This window comes from Ictalurus furcatus, chromosome 15 (genome assembly GCF_023375685.1).
Source record: "Ictalurus furcatus strain D&B chromosome 15, Billie_1.0, whole genome shotgun sequence".
Taxonomy (NCBI): domain Eukaryota; kingdom Metazoa; phylum Chordata; class Actinopteri; order Siluriformes; family Ictaluridae; genus Ictalurus; species Ictalurus furcatus.
This window is the reverse complement of record NC_071269.1, coordinates 9,997,440-10,018,917: the sequence shown is the minus strand read 5'-3', so window position 1 is coordinate 10,018,917 and position 21,478 is coordinate 9,997,440. Positions and strand designations below refer to the sequence as shown.

The 21,478-nt window shown below is 40.6% G+C and overlaps 1 protein-coding gene across 5 annotated transcripts in view; it reads right to left on the bottom strand.

Moving 5' to 3' along the window:
• zbtb46 (zinc finger and BTB domain containing 46) overlaps nucleotides 1-21,478 on the bottom strand; it is a 198,967-nt gene that overhangs the window by 2,158 nt on the left and 175,331 nt on the right. For 4 of the 5 annotated variants that reach the window (XM_053643645.1, XM_053643643.1, XM_053643644.1 and 1 more), the window contains one exon: nucleotides 18,630-21,405. In XM_053643645.1, coding sequence (XP_053499620.1) covers nucleotides 20,903-21,405 — 503 coding nt within the window. In that variant the 3' untranslated portion in view covers nucleotides 18,630-20,902. Of the gene's footprint in view, nucleotides 1-2,983; nucleotides 3,160-18,629; nucleotides 21,406-21,478 lie in introns of those variants that run through there. The other variant, XM_053643647.1, reaches the window with a different exon arrangement.

Below are 21,478 nucleotides of genomic sequence, written 5' to 3'. Positions count from 1 at the left end.
TTGTATCAGAACACCCAGTTTGTAGGTGAGCAAAAATATTGGAACACTTGACTGACAGGTGTTTCTTGATACTCAGATGTATCCTGTTAGATTGACTGTTTAAACAATAAAATAGCTCTGAACATCTACTCTTGGTTTTAGCCTACAGTTTTACCTGTCATTTGGTAAGGATGAACTAACATGAATAAGCTAATAAGAATATCAGGATAAGCCAACATGAATATCAGAGAGCTATCTATGGGAGAAAAGCAAACCATTTTGAAACTGAGAAAACAGCGAAAATAAATCATTGCACAAACATTGGACATAGCCAATAGAACAAATTGGAGTGTCCTGCAAAAGAAAGAAACCACTGGTGTACTGAGCAACAGACACTGAATGGTTTGGCCAAGGAAAACAACAACAGCTGATGACAGAAACAGTTTGAGAGCTGTGAAGAAAATCCCAAAAACAACAGTCAGTGACATCATCAACAACCTCCACTGGGCAGGGGTGAAAGTATCACAATTCACCGTTCGAAGAAGACTTCAAGAGTTGAAATATAGAGGCCATACCACAAAATGAAAACCGCTCATCAGCAATAAGAATTAGAAAGTCAGATTGGAATTTGCAAAGAAATACAGAGATGAGCCACAAAAGTTCTGGAACCAAGATTAACCTCTACCAAAGTGATTGAAAGGCCAAAGTGTGGAGAAGGAAAGGCTCTGCTCATGATCCTAAACACACAAGTTCATCTTTGAAACATGGTGGAGGTCGTGGCATGGCTTGGGCTTGCATGGCTGCTTCTGGAATAGGCTCACTAATCTTTACTCATGATGTAACTCATGATGGTAGCCACAGAATGAATTGGAAGTTTACAGGAACATTTTGACTGAAAATTTACAGAGAAATGCATTCGAATTAATCGGGAGGAACTTTATTATGCAGCAAGACAATGATCCAAAACACACTGCCAACTCAACAAAGGACTTTATCGGGGGGATAGTGGAAGGTTTTAGAGTAGTCAAGTCAATCACTAGACCTTAACCCAATCGAGCATGCATTTCACCTCCTGAAGAGAAGAGTGAAGGCAGAAACCCCCTGAAACAAACAAGAACTGAAAGAGGCTGCTAAAAGCCTGGAAAAGCGTCACCAAAGAAGAAACCAATAATTTTGTGATGTCAATGAGTTGCAGGCTTAATGCAATTATTGCAAGCAAGGGATATGCAACCAAATATTGTGTTATTTACTTTAATTTACTTGTAGACGTTTAAGAATCTGTTCCTATACTTTTGCTCACCTAAAAATTGGGTGGTCTGAGTTCTATGTTTTAGATTGTTTAACACATCTAGATGTAAATACTAGGAAATAAAAGCTGAAATCCTAAACTCTCATCTCTTATACATCTCAAACCCAAATGCCTTTTTTGTACAGCACAAACAAATGAATTGGCCTTGCCATTCCAATAGTTTCGAAGGGGACTGTATCACTCTTATTTAAATACACGTTACCTCTTTGCACCAAAAAAAAAAAAAAAAATACAGTGGTATTTTATTAAAATTTCAGTAAACAGTCATACAAGATGTAAACGCTCAATAGGTAAAATGCTTAAAGAGTAATTAAAAATATTCCAAACATGAAACAGAAAGTGACACAAAACATAATCACATGTCTTTCAGACAAAAAATTCTCACACAGTAAGTGTTGGCAGGAAAACTGCCCATTATAATGAGAATCTTAAACCTAAATCTCAAACATATTTGTTTATATGACTACAAACCTACCTCCTCTTAGAGCACTGTTATGCTGATAATAAGCACTTGAATGCTGATACTCATTTTGAGTATCTAGGTGTTTTCTTTGATGTCCTACCTGTTGTGGTGATCCACAAACTTTGTTGCTTAATCATTTTGCACTACATTGCTAGCTAGCTTTGTAAAATTCAATCATTTATAGTTTGACTGACTCCCTTGTGACTAGATTAGTCCATCACTTGTATTTTTTTGTTGCTCTTACTGTTATTTCTGTAAGTATCTTGCACTTATTTCTGGTCAGATGAACAAAAGACTGTGCCACATGTATCACTGTTAGCTCTTCAAGCACCTGTATGCTGTAATAATATCCTGCCTCTTTTTTCAGTCACTTTGGATAAAAGCATACTTAAGTATTTTACGGACAATTTTCAAAAGTAATTGCAAACTGTATTTACAATTGTGTTTCCTGATTGTGGACGCATAAATTATGACATAACGCAAATTAAATTGCAAATCGTATATTACCGTTTTCATTTACACGGATGTACAGTGTCTGCCAAATTTCAAATGTAATGCTTGCTTGTGGAAACTGACTAGTTTTATGGGCAATTTCTTACAGTTAAAATTACATCCCAACAAAAACTTTAAACTGCCGATGGTTTATTATGGCCGTGTATGACCCCAAGGTGCTCTAAAATGTGGTCGACTGTGACTGACGTCACTTCCAAATACAAACACGCCCCATAGTATACTCCCACCCCCAACACCTGTTGGCAGGTTTCTGTGCAAGGCATCGGAAATGCAAATGCAAAGGGATTTAATATTCCATTTGAATTTTGGCAGGCTCTGTATGCGACCCTGAGGACATGAAATAGCAAACGGGGTAATTGCTATTGCTATTTTGATATGACAGGATTATAACTCGTAAGACATGGGAAATGCAATTGCAAATGGGCTTTGTGTTTCCATTTGAAACTTGGCAAACATTGTATGTTCGTGTAAACGAACGCGCAAATGGTAATACACAATTTGCATTTTAATTTGCATTATGTCAATCTATGCATCCACAATTAGAAAATGCAATTGCAAATACAGTTCGCAATTGTTTTTGAAAATTGTCTGCCAAAAAAAATTCTATACATTCTTATGCCTATTTAATAAATGTTAATGTTTTCCATGTGTGAATCTGAGCTATTGGCAGTGCTGCCCCCTGTTGACTCTCCTATCATACTGCACTGTTCTCAACACACCAGGGTATGCCTTTTCATGTGTTCGCGGCGGGTGAACTTCTTGCCACAGATTTCACAGGGGTAGGGCCTCTCGCCTGTGTGAGAGCGCATGTGCCTCTTCAGAATGCACTGGTGCATGGCTGAGAAGCTGCAGTATGGACACTTGAATTTCTTCCTGATCACTGTGAAGTCATTTACTGCAGAGAGGAAAAAGAGGAAAAACACTGAGTGATGGTGTAAAGGACACATGAGAATTCACTAGGGTAAGTTTTCAAAATTGGATGCAAACTGGTTGGCAGATGTCACTTCATGTAGGACCAATTTTACAGTATTATTCTTGTTTAAATTTTTTATTTAGGCCACATAAAAGAACAATTTATATAGTGACTAGGATGAAGCAGTGGTCCTAATATAGAATTCATATCCACTAAACTTAAAAGAGCACGTAAGCAAAACTAGGAAAAACTATTCTGAATCTGTATTTAGAATGAAAATATGTTTAATTCTTAACATGTGCAAAAAAGATAGCAATGATTGCTGCATCAAATAATATATTATCCTTAATAAGATCTCAATGATTTCTTGTATAGGCATTCAGTTAGAGATACACCATGATGTAGAGATAATCCAGTCTTGGCAGCTTTCACAAAAATTCATATTCTATTTTCCTCTTTTTCTTTCTTTCTTTCTTTTTTTTTTTTTTTTCTTTTTTTTTTTACTTTTTTTCACAATGAAAATCACTGTTCATCAAGTCTGTATAAATTCAATTCTACATACAAGAACTAGCCAAAACATATAGGAAGGAGAAGGAAAAAAGATCAGGAGAGAGCTAAAATTAAAAACAAATTATAAGATAAAACAAAGGCAACCTTAGTAAACACAAAATACAGTTTTTGAACGATAATGTTATTTATTGCAAAATAAATAAATAAGCAAAAAACATTACCCAATACCAACTGGGTCTGTGTGAAAATGTATTTGCCCCCATAGTTACTAATTCCCAAAATCTAACTAATTCCCCAAATGAAACTGCATCCAAATTGGAGTTCAGCTGGACTAAATGCAACCAGGCCTGATTATGGCAAACCCTGTTCAATCAAATCAACATTTATACAGAACTTTTGCTAAAAAGGTTTTACCCAGCAACACATTATGCCAAAATTGAAAGAAATTCCAGAAATGATGAGGAAGAAGGTGACTGAAATACATCAGTCTGGGAAGGGTTACAAAGCTATTTCAAAGGCTCTGGGACTCCAAAGAACCACAGTGAGAGCCATTATCTCCAAATGGAAAAACTCGGTACAGTAGTGAACCCTCCCAGATGTGGCCAACTTTCCAAAATTCCTCCAAGAGCACAGAAACTACTCATCCACCAAGTCACAAAAGAGCCAAGGACAATATCAAAGGACCTACAGGCCTCTCTTGCATCAACAAAGGTTCTCCCTTGCATTAATAATTCACTGTTCATGAATGGCATCCATGGAAGAGTGGCGAGGTAAAAACCACTGCTAACCCAGAAGAACATTAAGGCTCATCTGAATATTGCCAAAACACACCTTGATAATCCTCAAACATTTTGGGAGAATGTTCTGTGAATTGATGAGTGGAACTGTTTGGAAGACAGGGGTCCTGTTATATCTGGCGTAAACCAAATACAGAATTCCACAAAAAGAACATCATACCTACAGTTAAGCATGTTGGTGGAAGTGTGATGGTGTGGGGCAGCTTTGGTGCTTCAATCTGGAATATGATTTATGAGAAGTAAAACGTCATCTTTGTCAATGTGATGTAATTCTCTCCACACATCCACAAGACCTGAATGCTGACACATGAACTTGAGAGTATGAAATTATTTTTGAATTTGTCATAGCAGCTAAAGATTATTTAACCAAAATGGCATTCAATATGAAATGAAAGTCACCTACTACAACCCCAAGACCTTTACAGTGCTGACAAAATACAAGACATACATTTGGGGCAGTCTTCCTTTGGAGCGTATATGTTTAAAATGGTAAAATGCTGGCCAACAATAAAACTAGTAACTAAGGTGTATGTGCCTTCAGAATAACTTTCTTCCTTTTAAAGTACAAAAGGAGTGTTTTCGTTTATAAGTATATCAGTACCTCTTTTATTGGACTTAAAATAAGATCAATAAATTTGGCCTACCCATTCTCTCCTGAGTTTTAAGAGCTACATGTTCAACAAGTTGAAGCAAGGCAAGAAGATTAAAATAAAAAGGCCCTATACCCTTAATGTTCTATCGTTACATACAAGTTCCAGGGCTAATAAAAGTTTCATTTTGGTGAAAAATTTCCTATGATAAATCATCTGGGTTATGCATGTAATCCTGTTCCCTGAGAAGAGAATGAGACGTTGCGTTAGCTTAACACTGTGGGGAGCACCCTCGTGCATGACCGGTATCTGAAGCTTGTGTAACATCATGCATATTTATAGGTCTGCCATGATCAGGTGACATGGTAATTAAGCGCATCGCATGATATATAAACGACACCTGTGAACAGCATCGTCAGCCTCTATTATCTGAAGCGAAGACGCAATTCACAGGCATGCTCCAGTATGAAAAAGCTACGCAATGTCTCGTTCCCTTCTCAGGGAATAGGGTTACAAGTGTAACCCGGACGTTCCCTTTCAAAGGGAACTCCACGTTGCGTTAGCTTAACACTGTGGGAACAAGAATACCCACTCCGTCATACTGAGGGTATGGCCTGTTCAAAAATATCCAAGCCCGAGGGTCACTGCAAGACAATCGAGTCTGGGCCAGAATGTATATCCAGGCTGTAAAATCGAATGAATGTGTGCGGTGTAGACCACCCCGCCACAGCACACACATCCTGTAAAGATACCCCTTTGGACAAAGCCTTCGAGGAGGCGACCCTCCTAGTGGAATGAGCCCGTATGCCTAGAAGCATAGCGAGACTGCACATCTCATAAGTGATAGCAATAGAGATAGCTTAGACTATCCAATTAGAGATGCGCTGTTTCAACACAGCATCACCTCTGCTGTCACCGCCAAAGCTGACCAGCAGCTGCTCTGACTTACGCCACTGGCTGGAGCGGTGGCCGTAAGTACAGGGAGCCCTTAGTGGACACAGTCGGTGCAATTTCCCTTGTTCCAGTATGAGGAACAGAGGAGGGCAGAAAGCCTGCAACACTACTGGCTGGGCAGCAGATGTAGGAACTTTAGGAATATAATCTGGCCTAGGATACAGGAAGGCCTTGGCTAATGCAGGGGTAAAGTCAAGGCAGGAAGGGGAAACAGGGAGCTGTAGATCTCCTACTCGCTTGAGAGATGTCAGGGCCAGCAGAAGAGCTACCTTTAGAGTCAGAAGCTTCACAGAGGCTGACACTAAAGGCTCAAATGCGGCACCTGACAGACCTTCCTGGACCACAGAAAGGTCCCAGGAAGGTGTGTGTGGTCTGCAGATGTGCCTCAGCCACCTGACACCATGCATATCCCTCAAAGTTAGAGGATGTTGCCCCACAGATGCTCCATAAATAGGGGCCTGGCTTGCCAAAATAGTGGCCACGTAGACCCTGATTGTAGGAGGAGCCAACCCTGTTGAGAAACATCCTTGTAAGAACTCCAGGACTGTAGCTATTGCGCAGTTTGCTGAGTCTAGCTGACGTTCCTCACACCGTGAGACAAAAAGTTGCCACTTGAGCACATACAATTTCCTCGTGGATGGCGTTCTAGCATTCTGCATGGTCTCTACAACCTCAGTTGTGAGACCAGAATCTATGAGATGGTGCCCCTCAGGGGCCAGACCCACAGTTTCCATAGTTCCGGCCGAGGGTGATAAATCAGCCCTCCGGCTTGAGACAGTAGATTCCTGCGGATGGGAATCTCTGAAGGAGTGCCATCTAGCAGGGATATTGTCTCTGAGAACCATATTCGATCTGGCCAATAAGGTGCTACTAGCAGCAGACATAGATAGTCTGTGTGAACTCTTGCTAGAACTTGTGAGAGCAGAATGATTGGGGGAAAAGCATATAGATGTGATCTCGGACACGTGTGCACCATGGTGTCCAGCCCTAAGGGTGCATGAGGAGTGAGGGCGAACCACAGCAGGCAGTGTATTGTCTCCTCGGAGGCGAACACATCCATTCCCGCTTGGGCCTCAGTCCCTGCCTCAACAGGATGTCTGCCCCCACATTCCAGTTGCCCAGAATGTACATTGCACTCACTGACAAAACTTTCCCTCTTCCCAGAGAAGAATTAATTGTGCCTACCTGAACAGGGGGCGTGAACATCATCCTCCCTGGTGGTCGTTATATGAGACCACTGCTGTGTTGTCTGTAAACACATGGTGACCTCTCAATTGAGGAAGAAAGAATTTCAGTGCTAGGAATATGGCCCACATTTCAATTCCACTACAGATGAGGGCCGCTACAGAGACCATGAGTTGGACAGCCGTCTAAGACCTCGCCCCAGCCCATGAGGGAGGTGTCTGTCATTACCGTCTTGCGATAAGGAGACACCCCTAGAGTGTGACCCAAGGCTAGAAACCGGGAACACTTCCAAATTCTCAGCGCACGTAGGCATAATTATAATGATAATGCGTCTTTATTAATCACATATACATTACAGGCATCACCGCGTGACACTGATTACTCTCAGAGGTTTCGTCCTCGGACGAAACCCCCAACTTCTCAGCCACCACTGAAACGGTCTCCTGTGCAATAGGCCCAATGGTATGATGTTGGCTGCTGCTGCCATAATCTCTAACAGTATCTCATAGAGACCTGAGGGGATGCCAAGATACAGCTTTATCTTGCTCAACGTTGATAGGATTGATCCTACGCATGTTGGGGATAGAAACGTCCTCATCATAGTAGAATCCTTATAATCCCTAGAAAAGTTGTCCACTGCACTGGAGAAAGCATACTTTTCTGCAGTTCAACCTCAGCCCCAAGCTCTTCATGTGGACGAGGACAACATCTCGATGTTGAACCGCCAGTTCCCTGAATCGTCCAGGTAGTTTAGTACACGGATGCCCAGGAGTCACAATGGAGCCAGAATGACATCCATGCGCTTTGTGAAGGTGCTAGGGGATAAAGCTAGCCCGAAGGGAAGAACCCGATCTTGGTATGCATCGCCTCCAATGCAAACCCCAGGAACTTCCTGTGACTGGGCGATATTTCTATGTGGAAATATGAACCTTTTTAGATCTATCGTCACAAACAAGTCCTCAAACTGAATCTGTGGAACGATAAGTTTGGGCATCAGCATTTTGAACCGGTATGTCCGAAGAGTACAATTCAGATAACGTAGATATAAAATTGGCTGCATACTCCTCTATTTTTTGCGCACCAGGAAATAACAGCTGTAAAAACTTCCCTCACTCAGGGAACGGGGTACATGTTCTATGGCCCCTTTGTCCAAGAGGGATCTTACTTCCCGCGCTAAAGTCGGGCTCTGGTCTGTGCTGACTACTGTGGATAGCACACCTTTGAACCGGGGGGGGGGGGGGGGTCGAGCTCTACACTGGACCCGGTAACCCTTTTCTATGGTAGACAGAGCCCATGGAGACACATTTGGCAGTAGTTTCCACGCTGCCAGATGGACTTTTAGTGACGTTAACCTTTCCACATTCTATTGGAGGGAAAGCATCAGATTTTCATTGTCCTGTGATAGCCCGCTGACCAGAGAACACTGAAAATGTGGGACAGCCTTGGCTAGGGGAGGTCCTACAGTAGCACAGGGGGCTAACTACCCTAACAACCTCATGTCCCCTGATACATCCCTCCACAGCCCCTCAGGAACGTTCCTCTTTTGTCTGCTTGGCCTTTATGACCATTCTCAGATCAGGCCTAGTAGCAGGCCGTGACTGTGGCCGCCCGTTTCCCCTGCCTGTCTGTGGGGGTTGGTGGGCTGCCATACTCAACTTCTGTGTCTCCTTCGCACTAGCGCTGGCCCAGGCTCCAGTCGTGGATGCCCGGGTGAACTCGACACAACAGGGAAGGAACTGGCTGAATGTCAAGCTCACTCAGCAGGTCTGCTTGGTAGGCCTGCAGCACTGCCATTGTCTGCAGTGACCCACTAGCAAGCCCCACTACTGCATAAGCCTTGCCCACCAATGCCACCGTGGCCTTATATGGCTTGGGTGGCAATGCTGGTCCCCCTAAATTGCCTGCCGTCAATGGAGACCGGTAGCATGCAAGTGCCTCCTCCACCTTCAGCATAGCTAAATAGCCATGCCCTTCATACCCATGATGGCTGAATAATCAATCATCGCGAAATTATAAATACGGTCTATACCTGGTTTTCTCAAGAAGCGTGATATTTTGTCATGCATTTCTGGAAAAGTGCAGTGTGAGGGATTTATTTCCACTGGGTAGAAAAAAGCTCATCCAGCCTTAGTTATCACTTCAAGCAGCTCTTTATATGCTGCTCTCAGTTTTTAGCACACCCTTCTGGCTTCTCGGAGTCAGACAGGAATTATTATTTTTTATTTTTGTGTGTGCATTTAATTTTATTTTTTTGGCTTTCCATAGCGGAAGGAGGAGTCGGGATGTGAGCTCCAAAATCCAGCGGAGAGCTGGACCCAGAAGACAGAGCAAGAGATAGAGCAGCGCTTGTCTCCGGCCCCTCTTCCAGAGCCATACGAGATCCCCTGGACCTGAGATGGCTAGCTGCCTTGGCAGTGGCTAGACCAGATCCGCAAGGCTCTGAAACCCAACTCGCTTTGGCTTCCAAGAAGAGAGAAGGTTCACAGGTGTTGTTTATATGTCACGTGACGTGCTTAATTGCCACGTCACCTGATCACGGCAGGCCTATAAATAGGCAGGATGTTACACAAGCTTCAGATACCGGTCACGCTTGAGGGTGCTCCCCACAGTGTTAAGCAAACGCAATGTGAAGTTCCCTTTGAAAGGGAACCTATGTATGGTCCCAAGTTAATAGTTCAACTGTCAAGGGATACAAGGAAACTGGAGCCTTTTTTTTGGATTGTCAACTAGGCAAATTTTGCACTTGTGCAGGCACCTGAGCTCAGCAGTGTAGGCAAATCTGTGGTATATATTCCCACTGCCTCAAACTGATGACATCTCTGCAGGACTTCTGCTGACATATCAGTGTAGAACCAAAGATGGGAACCACTGCGAAAGATATCCCGTTTTATCATTGCAGCTCTCAAAATTTTTTCCATGTCCATAATGCAGGAACCACACTAGTATACAACTCGGAGGTTTGTTTTGGTCAGCATTGGAGATTTGTGGGGAAACAAGTGATCTTTACGCCCTTTTGTTGGTAGAGATTTGCTGTTCAGTCCCACTTAGTCGATTCTTAGTGCCTGCAACTCTTTCAGTCAGGCTCGAAAGAGAAGTCTCAAGGTTAAAAATGCCATCCAGACAAGAGCCGACTTGATTTTGTGTAGTATAGTGCTACATTGCAGACAGACATCTATGTTAGCATCTTCCCTGACATCACTGGCTAGCTGACTAGGCATTTTCTTTTCCTAGTTTTTCTGAGAGCATATTAATGAAAAAATTGGGAAGCCTTTGTCATTCTGAGTATCTGACATAATCACATAAATCACGTAAAAGTGTAAATTGATGGAAAATAAAATTAAATGCTTAGATTTAGAGTGGAGCCAATTTTCAGTTAGCCATTTCGCTCCCGGTTCATGTGACACTCCCCTGTTTTTCTTTTTTAATAATAATAGATAAAACAGTGAGCACATGACAACCGGTCTAGCACAAGTTAAGAGTGCCCACACCATGCATCTCAAGTGGTCCAATACAGATTGCGCGCACATTTTTAATTTTCCTTTTTTTTTTTTCACACATTTTTTTAGCATTGCAAAACGACCAGTTTTGGGTTTTTTTTTTTTTTTAAATAATTTTTTACTTGCTTTAACTAAGATGTACATCTTTGTGTCATGGCACACAACAAAATTTGGTTATACAGCTGTTTATAGAAACCTCAGTATCTTGGCTCAGGATGGTCATAGCTCCTTCGAACAAAAACTGTTCTCTAGCGCATATTACAAGGTATATGGTCATATACAGTCCTAAAAGTAGACAAAGAGAACCCATTTAAACAAATGAGACAAATATAGACAATTTTATAAGAATTTTTCACAGTCTTCTTTGCTCACCAAGGGTGCCAAAATTAGTAGAGGGAACTGTACTTGTTCATTTATTTGTTGAGGAAAATGATCCAATATTACATATCTGTGAGTGGCAAAAATATGCGAACCTCAAGGATAAGCAGTTAATTTGAAGGTGAAATTAGAGTCATGTGTTTTCAATTAATGTGCAAGACTGATCAACAATGTGCCAATGTGGAGGACTGATCAACAGTTAACGGAAACATTTAGTTGCAGTTATTGCTGCACAAGGGGGTCATATATGCCACTCACACATATGTAATTATTGGATAATTTTCCATAATAAATAAATGACCAAATGCAGTATTTGTCTCATTTGTTTAATTGGGCTCTCTTTATCTACTTTTAGGACTCTAATGATGTTTTATGTCTCATTTATGCATAAATATAGAAAATTTTCAAGGGTTCACAAACTTTCAAATATCACTGTATAAACATTTTGCACATTCTTGTTCCTTAGACTTACAGCTTAAATCCAAATATAATGCTCAAGATTGCTCACAGTTCCACTTTTGAGGTCAATTTATAATAGGAAGGGTTAAAGGCTCAGTTGTAATTTTAGGGGGTACCTACAGTGAGGGAAAAAAGTATTTGATCCCCTGCTGATTTTGTACGTTTGCCCACTGACAAAGAAATGATCAGTCTATAATTTTAATGGTAGTTGTATTTGAACAGTGAGAGACAGAATAACAACAAAAAAATCCAGAAAAACACATGTCAAAAATTTTATAAATTAATTTGCATTTTACTGAGGGAAAAAAGTATTTGACCCCCTCTCAATCAGAAAGATTTCTGGCTCCCAGGTGTCTTTTATACAGGTAACGAGCTGAGATTAGGAGCACACTCTTAAAGGGAGTGCTCCTAATATCAGTTTGTTACCTGTATAAAAGACACCTGTCCACAGAAGCAATCAATCAGTCATATTCCAAACTCTCCACCATGGCCAAGACCAAAGAGCTCTCCAAGGATGTCAGGGACAAGACTGTAGACCTACACAAGTCTGGAATGGGCTACAAGACCATTGCCAAGCAGCTTGGTGAGAAGGGGACAACAGTTGGTGCGATTATTCGCAAATGGAAGAAGCACAAAAGAACTGTCAATCTCCCTCGGCCTGGGGCTCCATGCAAGATCTCACCTCGTGGAGTTGCATTGATCATGAGAACAGTGAGGAATCAGCCCAGAACTACACGGGAGGATCTTGTCAATGATCTCAAGGCAGCTGGGACCATAGTCACCAAGAAAACAATTGGTAACACACTACGCCGTGAAGGACTGAAATCCTGCAGCGCGCGCAAGGTCCGCTGCTCAAGAAAACACATATACATGCCCGTCTGAAGTTTGCCAATGAACATCTGAATGATTCTGAGGACAACTGGGTGAAAGTGTTGAGGTCAGATGAGACCAAAATGGAGCTCTTTGGCATCAACTCAACTCGCCGTGTTTGGAGGAGGAGGAATGCTGCCTATGACCCTGGAACACCATCCCCACCGTCAAACATGGAGGTGGAAACATTATGCTTTGGGGTTTTTTTTCTGCTAAGGGGACAGGACAACTTCACCGCATCAAAGGGACGATGGACGGGGCCATGTACCGTCAAATCTTGGGTGAAAACCTCCTTCCCTCAGACAGGGCATTGAAAATGGGTCGTGGATGGATATTCCAGCATGACAATGACCCAAAACACATGGCCAAGGCAACAAAGGAGTGGCTCAAGAAGAAGCACATTAAGGTCCTGGAGTGACCTAGCCAGTCTCCAGACCTTAATCCCATAGAAAATCTGTGGAGGGAGCTGAAGGTTCAAGTTGCCAAACGTCAGCCTCGAAACCTTAATGATTTGGAGAAGATCTGCAAAGAGGAGTGGGACAAAATCCCTCCTGAGATGTGTGCAAACCTGGTGGCCAACTACAAGAAACGTCTGACCTGTGATTGCCAACAAGGGTTTTTAAACCAAGTACTAAGTCATGTTTTGCAGAGGGGTCAAATACTTATTTCCCTCATTAAAATGCAAATCAATTTATAACATTTTTGATGTGCGTTTTTCTGGATTTTTTTGTTGTTATTCTGTCTCTCACTGTTCAAATAAATCTACCATTAAAGTTATAGACTGATCATTTCTTTGTCAGTGGGTAAACATACAAAATCAGCAGGGGATCAAATACTTTTTTCCCTCACTGTAGGTACATATAGTGTACATGCAGAACATTTCAGGTTTGAGACTTCTCTCTTTTTTTTTTAATCATGGCAAGAATTGCAAGGAAAAAAAAAAATTCCCCTTAGTTTCGAGTTGAATATCACTGGTGGGGGACATGAACCTGAAATTTTCAAATAAATAAGGCCTCCATAGTAGCATTCTGCTGTTTAAATTTGAGTTTGAGATTCCACTGGTTTCAAAAGCTAGGGCTAGTAAAATCTGGGGAAAAGGCTACTTTATTCATGCACTTTGCGAAATGAACATATGTAATATAAGCATAGCAAATAATAAAAATGAGCAATATTTTACGGTAATTATGTTTATGGTTGACATACAAGTTTATGCTTTTCATTGATGTCTAAAATGCTACAACATTTGATATTAGCAACAGTGAAGCATGATCTATCACAGGATTCATCAAATCTTATCTATAGTTTAGCTATAACCTCCAAACTAACCTGTAATTTTCTAGAAATCTTGAAGACCTTGGTTATCTTGCTCAGGTGTGATTGATTAGGGCTGGAGCTAAACTCTGCACGACAGTGGACCTCGAGTGCCAGATTTGATGAACCCTGATCTACCATGTTGGTACAGGTGTACAGTTGGTATGCATGGATAGATTTTTATCCAAATATGGAATTACAGTGTTCAGTTGGGTGTTTTACAAATGAACAGTGTCATAAACAGAGCTCTGGTGTTGTTTCTCCTTCATAAAAGCAGTAAGTGACTACAGCTCAGAAACAGCAACAGGAGCTCAGAAGCAGCAGAAACTTTAAGAGTGAGACTCGAACCCTTCCCATTCTAAACTGACCCTAAAAGTGGAACTGTGAGCAATCTTGAGCATTACATTTGGGATTAAGTTCGAAGTCTAAGGAATAAGAATATGCAAAATGCTTATATATTTATGTGTACCTTGTAATGTTCTAGAGAGCAGTTTTTGTTCCAAGGAGCTAGGACCATCCTGAGCTGAGATATGAAGGGTTCTGTAAACAGCTGTATAACCAAAATTTGTTGTAAAAGAAAAAAAATAAAATAAACCAATAAATAAACTGGTTGTTTTGCAATGCCAATACATAGAGGTAACCACTCAAGTGACTAACTTTGCAATTTTTGGACCACTTGCATTTCATTTTCTGTCATCCACAAACAGCCATTTGGCAACTGTGTAAGTTCGTATAATGTATTTTGTACAGTATATGTGCACTATATGGCCAAAGTATGTGGATAACTAACCATCACAATCACATGTGTGAACACAGAGTTTGTCCCCACTTTGCAGCTATAACAGCCTCCACTCATCTGGGAAGGTTTTATGTTATAATTTGGAATGTCACAAAAGCATTAGTGAAGTCAGGTATTGATGTTGGGTGAGAAGGCCTGGTATGCAGTCAACATTCCAATTCATCCCAAGGGTGTTCACTGGGGTTGAGGTCAGGGTTCTTTGCAAGCCACTCAAGTTCTTCCACACCAACCTTGGCAAACAGAGGCATTGTCATGCTGGAATAGGTTTGGGCTAAGGCCCTTAGTTCAAGTGAAGAGAAATCTTAAAGGTACAGCATACAAAGATATTCTAGTGTGCTTCCAATTTTGTGGCAAAATGTTTGGGGAAGGCCCACACATGTAATAGTCAGGTGTCCATACTTTTGGCCATGTATTTAGTATTTATATTGTATTCTGTATATATTACATTGTATTGCATCTGTGTGAATTTGAAGATTTCAAATCTAACCTGGTTGTTTCTTTAGACAAAGCATTAATTGATGGAGACTTTAATATTCATTTTGATAACACTGAAGACCCTCTAAGAACAGCAATTGTGTCCATTCTTGATTCAGTAGGGGTCAATCAGAATATAATATACACTTATAATGGTGGTCACACTCTTGATCTAATACTAACATTTGGATTAAATATAGAAAATATAGTCACATTTCCACAGTCTGAAGCTATCTCAGATCATTATATCATCTCATTTAAAATGTATGCTAATCATAATATATGCACCTTGCCATGCTACCATGTCAAACGTACATTCACATCAGCTACTGCACAGAGTTTTATCAGTAATCTGCCAGTGTTATCAACTATGATTGGATCACTGTCTGATCCCAAAGAACTTGATCAGGCAACTGAATGTTTAAAGTCAACATTCCGTTACATACTAGATAAAGTAGCTCCACTTAAAAGAAAAATAATTAGAGAGAAAATGTTAGCACCCTGGTATAACGATAACACACACACCTTAAAACAGACCGCTCCAACATTAGAACGTAAATGGTGTCAAATTAAATTGGTAGTGTTTCAAACATTATGGAAGGACAGCCTCCTGAACTATAGAAAATCTCTTAGTGCTGCTAGATCAATGTATCTCTCCACCCTAATTGAAGATAACAAAAATAATCCTAGATTCTTATTCATTACTGTAGCAAAATCAACTAGGAATAAAACCACAACAGAAAAATGCTCACAATTATTATGCAGCAGCAATGACTTAATTATTTTTTACAATGGCAAAATTGAAAATATCAGGCAAAAAAATCCGACTATTCATTAAAAACCCGACAGTTTTATAGCTATCTCGGTAGATAAAAATATAACAATATCAGATCAATGATTATAATGTTTTACTCCCCTGTGAGAGACGAAACTAATTTCACTAATTTCCTCATCAAAATCATCAACTTGTATACTAAATCCCTTACCTACATGTTTCTTCAAACAGATAATTCCAGAAGCAATCAAACCTCTTCTAAAAATAATAAATTCTTCTAAAAAATAACCAATTTAGGTACATAGCACTGGCTATGTACTTAAATCATTTAAATGAGCAGTTATCAAAACCCTGAGTAAAAAAACTGACCTCGGGCCCTGTCAATTGTCTAAAGATAGGCCAATATCAAACCTCCTGTTTTCTCTAAGATCTTAGAAAAGCTGTAGCACAGCAGTTGTAGCACATGCTCATACCTACATAGGAATAACATTCATGAAATGTATCAGTCAGGATTTAGGCATCATGACAGCACTGGTTAAAGTGGTAAATGACTGGCCTCTGATCAGGGTTATGTCGCCTTGCTTGTATTGCTTGACCTTACTGCAGCTTTTGATACCATTGATCATACTATTCTCCTTGATAGACTAGAAAATGGTGTTAGCATTAAGGGAACAGCCCTCTCCTGGCTCAGGTCTTATTTGATTGATGGTTATCAATTTGTAGATGTAAATGGTTACTTCTCTATGCATAGTAAGGTAAGTTTGGTGTTCTGCAAGGTTCTGTTTTAGGCCCACCGCTCTTTTCTTTATATAGCTACCTCTGGGCAAAATTATTCATAAACGTATTAGCTTCCACTGTTATGCTGATGACACACAGTTGTATGTTTCAACAAAGCCAGATGACAGCCACCATTAGACACTGGATGCTTATTAACTTCCTTTTACTTAATTCTGACAACACAGCACCAAGTACTTGTACTAGGACCACATGCAGCTAGAAGTAAGCTGTCTGATTACATAGTGACTCTTGATGGCCTTTCTTTTTCATAATGTGCAGCAGTAAAAGACCTTGGTATGATTATTGACTCCAGTCTTTCATTTAAAGCTCATGTAGATAATATTACTAGGATTGCCTTTATATCTCAGTCATATTGCTAAAAAAATATAATGTCATTACACGATGCAGAAAAATGAGTTCATGCTTTTGTTACCTCTAGGTTACCTCTATTGTAAAGCTTTTCTGTTCCAGTAGGTGCATAAACAAGCTACAGTTAGTCCAGAATGCAGCTGCAAGAGTCCTTACTAGAACCAGAAGATATGACCACATCACCCCTATCTTATCCACACTGCACTGGCTCCCAGTAAAATTTCACATTGACTGCAAAATACTTCTATTGACCTATAAAGCTCTGAATGGTCTCACGCCACAGTACCTGAGCAAACGTTTGGTCTTTTATGATACCACGCCTACTTCAATCAAAAGGTGCAGGTTATTTGTTGGTACCTTGAATAGTGAAGGCTACAGCAGGGGGTAGCTCTTACAAAGCCCCACAGTTATGGACTTAGTGTTCGAGACTTGGACATAGTTTCAGTGTTAAATCTAGGCTGAAAACATTTAGTCATGTTTAGTCAAGCCTTTTGTGAATAGTTTTTTCTTAGGTAAAGGAGCAGATCTGGAGGGTTCATGGGCTCATGGGTTCATGAGTGTTGTGATGAACTGAGATGTGGTGAACTGGGATTCACTCGAGTTTGCTGATGGTGGCATGGCTGGCCACTTTATGTCCCAGGGTGCCCTCAAGTCTGTGTTACCTTCTGGCTTTTGCTTTTAGTTATGCTGTTATAGCTAGTCTTGCCGGAGCCCTTGCTTCCACTATGCACACTGTACATTGTCCTTAGCCATTATGGGACAATAAGTATACCTAATAATCTCTCCCTCTCTCTGTCGAGTTACACATGATACTCCTAAGATAACAGTGATCTGCTCTCCGGACCTGCTTGATCCATCCTGATGCCCTACTTATGACTGAAGTTTTCATCAGTTGGAAATCACTCACTGCTGCTGAGGACAGCTCCACATGGACAGCCTGAGAATCATTGAGCTTACTGAGGGTGGTACCACTTAAAAACCATGAAGATGGCTTTGAACCACAATTCATATGAACAGTTATGCTATGATGGCTTAGGACTACAATTGCTATGATACCTTCAGGACTGCAATTGCCACAAACAGCTTTGCACTCAAGTCTCCATTAGGGAACAGTGGATAAGTTCAACAAAACAGACTTTATGTGAAAACTGTAATGAATTTCCTGGTTACACAATTGCATTCTTTGACCATGTAGTACACAGTAATAGACAGGATTTATTTATAATTGCACTATCCAGTGTCACCCAGATGAGAATGGGTTCCGTTTTGAGTCTGGTTCCTCTGAACTTTTCTTCCTCATATTAGCCACGATTCCATCCAAGGTTTTTTTTTTTTTTTGCAATAAAAGGTTTAGCGCTTTAAAATGTATACCAATATAGCTGATGGAAATGCAAATTATCGATAAAATTGAGTGTCGACATAATCTTTTTTCACTTAACTTTAGTGCATAAACTCTATGTTGATACTTTAAATGATGCGAAAAAATGGAAACAGTTTTTGTAGAGAATAATGGCATTGCCCAAATAAAAAACTGTGTCACATGACAGAATTTATCCATCAGTCGGGGGAAGAATAGGTATGTGTGTGCCATCCAGCGCACTGTAAACCTGTGACACAAGATGCGGCAAGGATTCAGCAGCCTAACATAACACCGCAGTCATTTTTGATGGACACATCGATGGACAATCGTTTTACTAACCCCAAAAGTTTCCCCCACTACACTGTACTACATAGGCAGGATGCCAGCTTGAGCAGGGCGATGTCAATCTGCTTTCGGGTCGGAACCGGTGGTCAGTGGCAACTTGCGATGGGTGCAGCTCTCTCCATGGTACCGACCTAAGTATGCACTCGTGTGTGTGTGTGTGTGTGTGTGTGTGTGTGTGTGTGTGTGAGAGAGAGAGAGAGAGAGAGAGAGAGAGAGAGAGAGCTAGCATGTGTGCTGAGCCAAGTGACATGAGAAAACTGCACTTTTTAATGCATATGTAAGTGCTTTAAACACAAATGTAGTGTAATTTGTTACTTCAGTTATTAGTCACGCAATAATGTAACAAATGCTTATTTTATGAGCCCAATTCATGAGTGGCCCACTGGTAATTCTCCCGATTTTCCTGATGAGCCACCCTGGCTATGCCCATAGGCCTCATAGTTTTGGAGCCCTATCAGACAAGCAGCTGCTCCATTCTGACGCTGTCTTCTGATATTTCGTACAACTGCAAATATTTGTGGAATTAAAATGAAAGTAAGCTGGTCAATTATCTCAATACTTTCTCCTTTTTACAAAGATTTGAGGACATGCGGGACACAAAAGGTACACAATTTGCAATATACACAAAATTATGTAGGCTATGGAAATGGCTCAAGGGCAGATTTCTTTTTCAATACACCAAAACTTATGCAACAATTTGTTTTTTTTTAAAAGGAAGACGTCATTACGCACACCATTTTATTGCTAAAATACCGATTTGGTGGAAACAGGCCGGAGACAGCAAATATTGCAAACTTTTTTTTTTTTACACACTTTCACTTTGTCTAACAGAAATGCGCAAAAAGTGGATGGAAACTTGGCTATTGTCTTAGATAGTTTTTCCTTGCCACTGTCACCTCTGGCTTGCTGATAAATTCATACATTTAAAATTTATATCCTGAATGTATTTAATTTTGTAAAACTGCTTTTTGTGACAATGTCTGTTGTTAAAAGCGCTATACAAATAAAAATTTTATTGAATTGAATGGTTTACATTACATACATTACAGTTAAAAAATGCATGTGGTAAGTAGTTTAACATAAACTTCAATGCAAAGATTGGGCAACATATTTGTTCCACAGCAGTCCTTGTTTCTGAAAGACAACCATGAACAAGCAAAAACATGGACATTATTCAGTGTATCATTACTGACCAACCATTCCTCCTAAAAGTCCTCTACTTAAGACTCTTACATAAACCCTACAGTAAGCTCAGCAAGGATTGCAGGGTTTACTAGCGTATCCATGGTCCTCAAAACTAATTATTTGATACAACATCCTCTTTATCTCAGAGGCCAAGGGTGAGTCACAGTGGGGGTCAAGCTCAGCCAATTGCAGAGGTTATACAGACAGATACAGATGGACACGGGGGGGTTTGGGGCGGCATTTCTGACCTGCAGATTTAAAGTCTACCCTTAAGCCTCCTAATCCCTAACAAAAATGTTTTTTTCACTAATAGTTTTGTTTTCGTGGTAGTTTTCATTAATGATAATAACCTTGGTTGGTAGTGACTACAAATATATCACCAGCCATCGTAACCCATTAAAGCAATATATTAAAGCAATATCCTAAGACCATAACCTAAGAAAGCAATATATATTAACTAATATCAAGTAACTACAAAACTAATAACTACAAAAACAAAACAAACAAAATTCTCACATGAATACAGTTTATTTTAAGGGTTAAGATCCATAGATTTTAAGACAATTAAAGATCATATATTTTGCACACGTCTGTGAGAATCCCTTAGATGGACCCTATGAGGTAGAACTACTGAGGCAGAAACTTGTTTTACTTACTTAAGACAGGCAAAGTGAACAGGATGATAGTTTGAGAACAAAGCCAAACAATGAGAGCACTTGTACTCATTACTACAGTACAAATACTGTCATTTCACAGTATAAATTCCCCAAACCCATATACATGGCAACAAAATAAGGTACTTATCTTTGTCTTTGTATAGTAAGTCGTCCTTATACAATTGGTGCATGTGCATGTACAGTAATCATATAAAAATACTTGATAATATGAAATATAGACTTTAATTCACAAATTAACATTTGTACAAAAATCTTTCTTTTGTACATGTCTGGTATGTATTTTGGACAGAGCTTGTACAAATCTCACTGCTCTTGCCAAAACGGACCCCTGAGTAGATGATGATGCTTTGCTGTCTTCATTATAACCTACAGGCTAAAATGATCATTTAGGTGGCAAATGAAAAAGGACAGGGTCAGTCTCTGTTATGGGGGCTGGAAAGTGGCTTGGCAGGAGAGGCATCCACCTGTAAGCAGAGCCTGACATGAGTGACCAGGTTCTTCTGTGTTGCAAAGGCACGGCAGCAGAATGGACATGCATAGCCTCGCTCTCCTGAGTGAACAGACGCGAGGTGACGATTGAGATCGGTGCGGTCACGAAAGTGCTTGAGGCAGTAGGTACACTGTAGGAGCTTGCACTTGAAGTGAATTGTCTTCTCATGGCGGTAGGCATTGGATTTGAGTGTAAAGCTAGCTGGGCAGCGGGAGCACCGGTAGCGGGCACTGGGGGGGTGCCGTGGCTCAAAGCAGTCCACAGAGAGCTGCATTAATGAGAATGTGTGGCGGTACTCATGCTGCCTCAGCTGGAACAGGCTGCTAAACAGTTGCTTGCACAGGGAGCAGGCCAGCTCTTGTGCCACACACACACCATGCTGCTGCTTTGCCATCTGATCCACCTCTACAGGAGCCTGACTACTGCCTGATAGAGAGAAAAAAAGAGAAAGAAAAATGTGAACTAACACAAGGACCTGGTGTTATTTATGGGAAAAACA